General features: G+C 49.9%; 1 protein-coding gene across 1 annotated transcript; it reads right to left on the bottom strand.

The window, feature by feature from the left end:
- Nucleotides 1-834: 834 nt before the first annotated feature.
- LOC112478881 (carcinoembryonic antigen-related cell adhesion molecule 6-like) lies at nt 835-4,726 on the bottom strand. Its single transcript, XM_025045995.1, has 3 exons — nt 4,574-4,726; nt 3,318-3,671; nt 835-987 (listed from the first exon to the last, which is right to left on the bottom strand). The coding sequence occupies exons 1-3, from the start codon at nt 4,635-4,637 to the stop codon at nt 962-964; spliced, it is 444 nt and encodes a 147-aa protein (XP_024901763.1). The 5' UTR covers nt 4,638-4,726; the 3' UTR covers nt 835-961.
- Nucleotides 4,727-10,423: the final 5,697 nt, after the last annotated feature.

The following is a 10,423-nucleotide window of genomic DNA, read 5'->3' as shown; positions in this document are numbered from 1 at the left end:
AGATCTTGTCCTGCATATGCCCCTCTATCATTGAGTCTCAGCTAAGGGGTCCCCCTCTCCATAGAAGACTCGTGTCCCTGAGTCACACATTACCCTTCAGGAGGTTCTGCTCATGTGGGCTGAGATGGGATGGAGTCATAGATGTGGGTGGAACTCTCTTGAGACTGTTTCTTCAGTCTGGGTTGGCCCCTGACCCAGGGTCTCAACTTGAGACCCAGGTCCTCCAAACCCATTTCCTCCTGGCTCTGACCAGGATGATGTGGACAGATTGCTTTGTGTCAAGTGCATTTTGTGTTGGTGTTACCACCTGCATGTGTGTCCTCCTGTCCATTCCAATTGTCCAGATCAGCGTCCAGGACGTCCCCCTGGAGGAGGGATAGAGCTGTGATTCCTGTGAGCTTATCATGTGCTCCCAGCCCTCATCGCATAACCACTGTCTCTCCTCTGAGGGACTTGGTGTCACCTCCATGATGGAGTTGACATAACTGATAGCAACCAGAGGTGAAATGTGACCTTAAGCCAACAATAATGACAGTGTCAGTTCACATTTTTGGTCACTTATTGACTCAATGCAAGAGCTGTAAGGACTTTCTATCATCATTGTTTATTCACAACAAAATTATAAAACAGTGCTTCATAACCAGCATTTTTAGATAAGTAGACAATTGATTCAGAGTTTAATAACATAGAGAACGGGAAGAGGACCACTCATAGTTCACATCCAGCCTGTGGGGCTCACTTTCTTTGGAACTGATGGGGTTGGAGACCTCACAGTGATGACCCCAGGGCCCCCCTCCTGACGGGACCAAGGTGAGGGTGCTGTTGTCCGGGACAGCTGCATCCCCTCCCTGAGCCACAGATGCTGGGCACTGAGGAACCACTGGATGGCGATCCCACTGTCATCTGGGAGGCTGATCGGAAACAAGGTGTCCTTGTGTCCCGTGACTGTGGCATTGCTGGCTCAGATGGAGGGCTTTACCATTGTCTCTGTGGAGAAACAGAAGAGGTGACTGACTGAGAGTGGATCTGGTACCTGGGGGCTCACAGTCCACAGTGAGCTCTTTCAAGGTCACCAGAGGACGGCCCTGGCCTCTGCAGAAGGACAGGTGTCGTTCAGGTGACAACCTATACGAAGAGGGCTGTACCTCCTCTCTGACTGCAGACCACCCCAGGGTGACCTTGACCTGTCCTCCTGGACATCACTCCTGTATCACCACTGGGAATCCTTTCTCAGCCCTCGTGTCCAGCATCCTCATCATCAGGTGGAATTTTTTTCTTGTGATCATTTACTGATCTATTCCTAGACATCTCTTTGACTTAAAAAAAAAATCAGGTTCTATTCCTCATGTGAACTTCCGTGTATGTTGGGGAAGGCAAGCTTACCAGCCCTGTCCTTCTCTGGGGCCAACAGTGCTTTACAGAAGGTGGGGAGGCACTTAGCTCCTGTTAAATAATTTATTAAGCACTAAAGACAGCCCAACCCAGTCTCCATGACGTTGGACGTGGAGAGGTTCCATCTGAAGGATTTCACAGTCTGAACAGGATTCTACTTTCTGGCCTGTGGAGTGAGTTTCACTGTGAAGGACATCTCCAGAGAGAAGTGGTTACGGTTGTAACAAATGACAGGGACTGTGGAAATAGAAGGAAACTACTCGATATGGTGAAAGCCATATGTGAAATCTCACTGCTAACATAATACTCCATGGAGAAACACAAAACCTTTACTAAGACCATGAACAAGACAAGGATGCTGCTTTTACCACTTACTCAAGATAATACGGAAACCCTGGCCAAGACAATTAGGCAAGAAGATGAAATAAAAGACATACAAATTGGAAAGGGAGAAGAAAAATGGTCTCTTTTATCAGACAGCCAAATCTTACACGTAGAAAATTCTAAAGGTTACACCTACAAACAAAAAAAATGTTAAAATTAATAAATTTAGTGAAGCCGCAGGAGAGGAAATACTCAATATCAGTTCCATTTCTTTACAATAACAATAAACATTCCAAGATAGAATTAAGAGAATAATTTCATTTACGTTAACATCAGAAAAAATAGAATACTTAAGAATAAATTTAACCTGGAGATGTAAGCTGCATACATTGAAAACTATCAAACGTTTCTGAAATTACAGAAGAAATAAATTAATGGAAAGACATCCATGTTCATAAGTTGGAAATAATATTGCCAAGATAGATGTCAGTATACCCCAAACTATTGACATATTTGGTACAATCCCTGTCAAAATCTCAATGACTTTTTTGTGCAGAAATAGGAAAATCTATCTTAGAATTATGTGGAGCCTCAAGGGACCCAAATGATTGTGACAATCTTAGAAAAGAGAATGAACTTTGAGGTCTCACATTTCCTGATTTCAGAAGTTACCACAGAGCTAAAGGAACTAAATGTGACAATGGCATAAAGACAGACATATAGCCCATGGAATACAGTGGAGATGCAGAAATAAAGCCTTGATTACGTGATCAAATGATTTTGACAAAGAAGCCAAGACCATTCGATGGAGAAAGAGCAGTCTGTTCAACAAATGGTGAGGAGCAGCAATATCCACCAGCAAACAAATAAGTGGACCGTTGCCTTACACCATGAACAGAAGTTACCTCCAAATGATCTAATCCCAGAGGTTAGACTTGAAACTGTAAAACTCTTAGAAGCTTCATGACATTGGACTTGGCAATGATTTCTTTAATATGACCCTAAGAACATGGGCGATAGAAAAAAAGATAAATTGGACTTCGTCCAAATGAAAACTTCTGTTCATCCAAAGACACAATGAATAGAGTCAAAGGTGATCTAGGAAATGAGGGAAAATAATTTGCAAATCACATATTGTGTGAGGGGTTACTATCCAGAATATAAAAGGAACTCCTATAACTCAAGAACAACAAAACCAAATAACCTGATGGAAAAACCGTCAAGCCCTTCCTCCAGAGAAAATATACAAATGGCCAATAAGCACATGAAAAGATGCTCAACGTCACTATCATTAGGAAAATGCAAATCAAAACTCTCGGAGTCAGAGTTGCCACTTGTGACGTTGGGCGTGGGTAGCTCTGCTGTGCAGATGACAGAGAACATTGCCCTGTGTGGGACCTTTGATTCCTCCAAAGGCGTCTCAGTCAGAGTTGGCACCTCTCACCTGTCAGCCAACCTGAGTCTTTTAAGAAATGAGGCCTGTGTGCACATCATGGGACGCAATGCAGCGGGGATGGAGGCAGAGTCCAGGGCTGCCAATCCTGGATGTATGAAGTAGAATTCCCCACCCGACACCCAGAGGACGGAGAGGAATCACTCACGGTATACGTGGAGCCGTCCAGTTACTTCTTCATTATGAAAAGTTTTCTTTATGATTTGTAGGGTGTAGTATCCTGTGTCCTCCAGGGTGACCTTGTGGATCAGCAGGGATCCATTGGGGTGTATTATCTCTCGACCGCTGTGTGCAGGCCCAGGAGTGTTTTCTTGACGTTCTATTACATATGATGCAATTTGATGGTTGCTGTTCACATGTCTTCCTTTGTACCAGGCATAGCCTACAAGACCCTCAGGCAGATTGCGGACAGGGAGAAGCGCATTCTTCCCTTCGGCAGCGTGGGTCAGCACGATAGAGAGTTTGGCAGTGGCGAGTGGGTTCCAGGAGGTTAAGAGTGAGACTAGGAGGGAAGAGAGAAATTGATCAATATTTGGATCTATGCATTGGAATGGAAAGATGAGGCCCTGGTGAATGAGAAGTTCTCTTCACCTCTTGGACTTGAAGTTTGGGTGTGTGGAGGGAGAGAGAGAGTGTGGGAGTCTTCTATGGTCAAAGTCAGCAGCATGACCTCCATCACTTCAGCACGTCTGAACCTGTTACTTTCTCTGTTAACTCTTCCCCAGGTGTCTGCCTGGCTCACGCCCTTACTGCCCTCAGACTCCTGCTGCATCTCAGGGGTGTCTGTGGGAGACACCTTCTCTGACCGCCTCCTTTAAAGTCCTTCCATCTTCACCTTTGGACCTTTCCCTGCCCTGTTCCCTTCATGACACTTGTCAGTACCTGACATCATATTCTAGACCTTTCTTTGTCTGTCTCTTTACCATGGAATATGAGCTCAGTGAGGGCAGGGGCTTGTCTGATCTCGTTGCACCCTGAGTGCCTGCAACAGGCTGCAAACACCTGTGGGTGAACAAACGTGTTCCCAGGGCCCTCCACCTCCTGGTGAGTATCTGTCCCTTTCTGAGGCTGGTGGTAAGGACAATGTGTAGAGCCCCTGGTGAAGCTTTTGCTGGTGTTGCCCGGACATAAATTGTTCTCATTACCACCAGTTTTAAAAAATTACTGCTCAGCAATGAATAACTTGTCAAACTTACCCTGGCTGAGGTTTTCCTGGCCCTTCAAGTTTATGAGGGTTCCCTGTTGCTGGCCCCCTCCCCCATCCTACTCTCTCCCCTGTCCTCTCCCCTCAGGTCCAAACAGAAGCCCTCTGTCCCCTCTCAGAGCCTTATCCTCCCCAGGAGACCCCAGCCAGTCTCTGTCTCCCAGTCTCCTGTCCACCCCCAGGGAACTGACCCCCCTCACCTGCCAGCAGGATGCCCATCCAGGGGACACACCATCTGGGGGCAGAAGCTGAGGGGGGCTCCATGGTGACTGCTGTCTGCTCTGTCTGTCCCTGTGGGAGAACAGTTGGGCTCCAGAAACGCTCACAGGCACCTCTGTTTCAAGGCGCCTGCTCTGCTGTTCCTCTTCTGCTGCCCTGGGCCTCCTCCCAGGCAGGAGCATGTCCCTGGTCACATGTGCGGGGGAGGGGTCTATGGCCACAACCTGCCTCTTCTGCCCCTCCTTCCCGTTTAGCTTCTGTCTACATTTCTGTTTCCTGAAACTGCTGAGGCTTCTGCCTTCTTCTGCTGTGACTCCTCACCCTCAACACACACACACACACACACACACACACAACTCACAGACACACACACTGTCTGGATGAGCACAAGACTGAGGCTTGCGGTGGGTGCACAGCATCCCCCCCGCTGCCCTTCCTCATCTTTCCTTGCTGTCACCTTTAGAGCAGGAGCCCTGGGGGCCACATCGGAACTCTTGTCCAAAGGATGTCACCTTTGCTGTCCATGAAAATCACCTGTGGAACTTTATAAAGATATCGTGCCCAGGTGATACCTTAAATGCTGCTTCAGCAGCTGCCCAACTAATGCCGGTGCCTGGCCAGGCTGAGACACAGGATGTGGGGTGTGACAGGCCATCTCCTCTCCCGTGCACAGGGAGAGTCTGCAGATTCTGTTAATAAAGAGATTCTGACTCAAGATGTGCAGCGGACCCAACAGTCCACATCTAAGAAGCTGTCAGGGGAGGCTGATCATACTGGCCTGGGAGCACACTTTCTGTGACAAGGCTGATGGGGACCCCTGTCCTCTGAGAGGATGACCCTCCCATCCACCTCGCCGTTGGCCTGTGCTGTGTCCTGGCCTTGAGTTTGTCAGCACCACACAGAGATCCAAGAGGTCCCCACACCCGAAGGATTATTTCTGTTCGTGACACAGAAACTCAGCTGGGCACCGGGGTCTCCCCCTGTTCTCGAATGCTCTGGGAGGGTTGGATTTCCTCCCAGCAGGAAGGTCACAGAGATGACTCCGAGGGTGAGAAAGGGGCAAGCTGGGTGGTGACTGGTGAGGGGACCCACCTTCCATCTCCAGTGTCACCAGGCTGGCCTCTGATTCCTGGGACAGAGACCCAGAACCAGGTGTCTCCGAAGGAGCTACAGTTCCTGGGTGTGAAGGGGAGGTGACCCGTGTGTTTTGGGAAGAGAGGATGCTGGTGGGAGGTCGAGTGGCTGTGGGCTCCCTGGTTCTCGTGGGTCCGCTTCAGAGAGACCCTCTCTCTGTGTCTGTTGGCAGAGCTCTGTCTCAGAGCCTGTCCATGTGCCCCCTGACCATTGGGGCTGCCTCTGTCCTCTGCCTGGGGGACTTTCCTGGGGTCACCCTGCCTTCCCTATGGGTGGTGCCAGGCAGGAAGTGGGGAGGCATACAGGGACCCCTGAGAGAGCAGGTGCTCCTAGGCCCCTAGGGGAAGCATAGGGACAGAGCAGGCACGTGAGAGGGGCCCAGAGAGTCTGTGGGATGGAAATCAGGCTCTTTCTCCACCTCCTTTGACAAAGCCAGGTTCCTGTGTTAATTTCCTGTGTGTTGTTGTCTGTGTGTCTCAATGTTGCCCCTTGGAGGGTGTGAGGAGACCTGTGGCCAGTGTCAGGGCTGCACCAGGCTCCGGAGGGTGGGAGCTAAATTTGAGCCCTGGGCAGAGGTGGGCTCTGAACTCCAGGCTGAGGGGCAGGTCACCTCAGGTCCTGGTCACTGCAGGTCCCAGGCCACCTGACTATCCCAGTGTTGGGTTAGCCCAGAAAGAGGACAGGCGTTGTCCAGAATATTTCAGGTCCAGTGTCAGGAGAACTGTCCCCCCAGGGGGATGTGCTGTTTTAGGAGGAGCTCTCTGTCTCTGAGGTTTCAGAAGAGGGACCTGCTGAGGGGTCTTGAGTCTTTCAGGATTGGGAACTGGCCTGGGGGGCTGGTCCACACATCACCCTGTGATTCCCCCATCATACTCCAGAGCACCCATGTCATCTGTGTCCCTGTCTGTCATCTGCTCTAAGCCTCCCCACAGGGCCCAGGAGCTGGAGCATCTGCACGTGGAGACTCAGCCAGGGGACCCCATGGATTTCTCCGTTAGGGGAGGGGAGACCCTGTGGGACCCTCAACGCCTCTGAGATGGAAGCAACCCAGATCCTGTATTCCCCTGTCCCATCCTGCACAGAAAGCTCCCCTTGTCCCAGAACAGCACGGGCTGGTGAGAGGCCATCAGGGACCATTGGGAGGTGTCCCCATGGACCTGGGGACCGGGAGTTGCCCCCTGCCTTCCTTTGATATCCGAGGGGGCCCCCTTGGTGCCTAGTGGTGAGTCCACCTGAGACAAAGGCTGCAGAGTTTGTGCCAGGTCAGGTCTCCGTGGGAAGAGGAAGGACACAGGCTGCCACCCAGGGTCTCCCCTTCTCCCCGGGAGAGGAGACGTCCCTCCTAAGGTCAGACGGGGAGACTGTGGTATTCGGGGAGCGAACGGAGGTCCAACTCTCACTGTTAGGGGCTCCCTGTCCCCCTCCTGACTCTATCAGGGGTAACGGCCCATCCCTGGGACAGCCGAGGCCTCTCGTTGGCCTCCCCCCACGCTGACACCAGGGTCCTCGTGTCTGTAAGGAGCATGGTCTGACCCCAGGTGTCACAGGGGCAGGAGACCTGCTTCCATGCTGTGGTTTCCTCATTTGTCAATACGTGTTTACTGAGTGTTCATGACGGTTCCGGCCCTGGACTGGGCCCTAAAACCTGTACAGAGCACAGGACACACGTGGGGTCTGCACTCACGGAATTTACTTGCAACAGAGACAGGCGCTCTGAGAAATCAGGGCTCTAAATAGTTAATCATCATCGAGAGCAGGGCCATGAAGGGACAATGTCTGCTGCGTGTGGTGGAGTCTCAGCTGATCTGGGGATCACAGAGAGCACTTCTGAGAAAGTGGTCTCTTGGCCGAGACCTGAGGCGGGAGTGGCCATGAGTGGCCATTCGTCCCTTGAAGGACAGAGGTGGTGGAGGAGGAGTGTCCTGCAGAGGACTGGCCTTAGCGGGCAGGTGCTGCACTGGATGGATTAGGTGAGGGAGTCCAGTTGGGCAGCAGGGAGAGGGAGGAGGATTGTGGCCTGAGTGAGGCTGGTGCGGGTCAGCCCCTGCTGGGCTGCGGACCCCAGGGAGGCTCCAGGAGACTGCATAGCTCTGCCGCCCTCTGGTGGACCAGGAGGGAAGTGTAGATGAAAAGGCCACGTACTTTTTTTGAATTTAAATTCTTATCAATTACAGTTGACGTGCAATACTCCATGAGTTTCAGGTGTACAGCAGAGTGATTGGAGATTTAAATAACTTATAAGTGCTCCCCTCAACAAGTCCAGTACCCCCCCGGCACTACTCATAGTTCTTCCCATACTATTGACTATATTCCTTTGCGATACTTCACATCCCCGAGACCCTTTTGTAACTGCCAATTTGTATTTCTTATTCTTCTCGCCTTTTCACTCAGCCCCCAAATCTCCCTCCCATTGGCATCTATCAGTTTGTTCTCTGTATTTGTGAATCTTTCTGTTTTGTTTGTTCGTTTATTTTGTTTTAAAGATTCCACATATAATTCAGATCATATGGGATTTGCCTTTCTCTTATTTTACTTGGCATTATGTCCTTCATGTCCATCCGTGTTGCACTGGTAAGATTGCAAATGGTAAGATTTCATTCTTTTTATGGCCGAGGAATATTCCATTTTATATATGTCTCACCTTTTCTTCCTCCATTCGTTTATTGAGGGACACTAAGGGTGCTTTCATATCTTGGCTATTGTAAATAATGCTGCAATGAACATAAGGATGCATATATCTTTTCAAATTAGTGTTTTGTATTTCTCTGGACAAATACCCAGAAGTGGAATTGCTGGGTCACAGGTGGTCCTATTTTTAACTTTTTGAGGAACCTCCATACTGTTTTCCATAGTGGCTGCACCAATTTGCAGTCCCACCAGCAGTGCACAAGGCTTCCCTTTTCTCCACATCCTCACCAACACTTGTTTTTTGCTGATTTATTGATGATGTTATTCTGACAGGTGTGAGGTGATATTTCACTGTGGTTTTAATTTGCATTTCTCTGACGATGAGTAATGTTGAGCATCTTTTCGTATGTCTATTGGTCATCTGTACGTCCTCTTTGGAACAATGTCTATTCGGGTCCTCTGATCATTTTTTAATTCGATTGATTGGGTTTTTTTGGTGTTGTCGTGCCAGTGAGCATCTTTTCGTATGTCTTTTGGTCATCTGTATGTCCTCTTTGGAACAATGTCTATTTGGGTCCTCTGATCATTTTTTAATTCGATTGATTGTTTTTTTGATGTTGTCGTGCCAAGAAGTTTTTATTCAAAGACATCTCAAGCATTTTTCAGGTGTTCGCATATAATTGTAATGTTGAATCATGTCCCACTCTTGAATTTTCAATTTCTCTCATCCAAAATCTTATCTATTTGGACCAGATTTCCTCCAACTCCGATTTGTGCTCTGATATAAAATCAATTTCTGTCTACGGGAAGGGGTCCAGTTACAGCATTCATGACCCTAGGGCTTGACTGAGAAGTTGTAAGTAGGAAGGAGGGGGCAATGTCCGTGTCTTCCCTGGGTCCAGTGTTCAGGTGGACAGGCTTCATTCTCTACTTTCCCTTGACCCCAATGATGTCAGGCCAATAGGACAGAATCAGATGGAGTCAGATGTCTAGGGCTGGTGCTGGGCTCTGAGCCACCTCTTCCCTCCCCTGGGAGGATTCCCAGCCTCCGCCCTCCTCAGGGATCTGAGCCTCATTGTGGGCAGGAAGGCGGGGGACCCTCAGATGACCCACAGGTGTCCACCATCTGGAGATTCTTAGTCCGGGTCCAAACAGTGAGCTCAGTGTCCCTGTCTCTCTGTCACGTCACTAATCTCCTCTCCCCTCCTCAGAGAGGATGGGCTCTGCAGGTCTCCTTTGGGGGGGGGCCAAGGTCATCTGGTTTACCAGCTCTTCCCAGAACCAAGAAAATGGAGTAGGTGACTTGGAGGTTTCCCCATCTTTTCAGTCATTCATATGAATCTCGGGGCCTGGGAGTTGAGAGGGTCGCATCGAATTTTTCCCATGCAGGGAGGAGACAGGGCATTGTCCCGAGAGTGGTGGCAATATGTGGGGCTGGGAAGGAGAGGGGTCCTCAGCACCCCCGGGTACAATCGGCCGTCCTATGTGACGTGGTAACAGGGTCGGCTAGGACGTCCGAACTCATACGCGTAAGCCTGATTCCTGTCTGTCCAACCCATAGTAGGTCAAGGTCACCTGTCAGCATCTGTCGGTCACTCCTGCCACCTGACGTGCTTCCCCTCGTGGACAGGAAATGTTGGGATTCCAGAAACTCCGAGTCTCTCTTCTGTGTGTCTCTAACGTGCAGTTCACGGTGGAAGTAACATAATTATTGAGGATCGATGGCCTCTTCATGTTCCGATTGGACCCTTAGACTTGTTTTTGGATTATTGTCACCCGTTGAGAGTCGAAGTCTTGAGGGATGCATTCCTCCTCCTGGACAGTGCGGAGGAACACTGTCGGGAACAGCTGTTCCTAACAGAGGTTTCAGTTTCAGAGCAAAGGTGAGAGGACGGTGCAGAGATTTCCCGTGTCCCCCGCCCCACGCGGTCAGTCTCCCCACTTGTCCACGTTCCCGCCAGAGGGAAACGTTCGTTCCAATCGATGAGCCTCCCCGACACGTCACCGTCACCACCTCCACAGTTTGATTAGGGTTCCCTTCGGCATCTGCGAGTTCTAGGGGTTTGGAC

The sequence above is a fragment of the Pteropus alecto genome, unplaced genomic scaffold, assembly GCF_000325575.1.
Source record: "Pteropus alecto unplaced genomic scaffold, ASM32557v1 scaffold474, whole genome shotgun sequence".
Classification (NCBI taxonomy): Eukaryota; Metazoa; Chordata; class Mammalia; order Chiroptera; family Pteropodidae; genus Pteropus; species Pteropus alecto.
The sequence above is the reverse complement of the archived record's forward strand: the minus strand, read 5'-3'. Positions and strand labels throughout refer to the sequence as shown.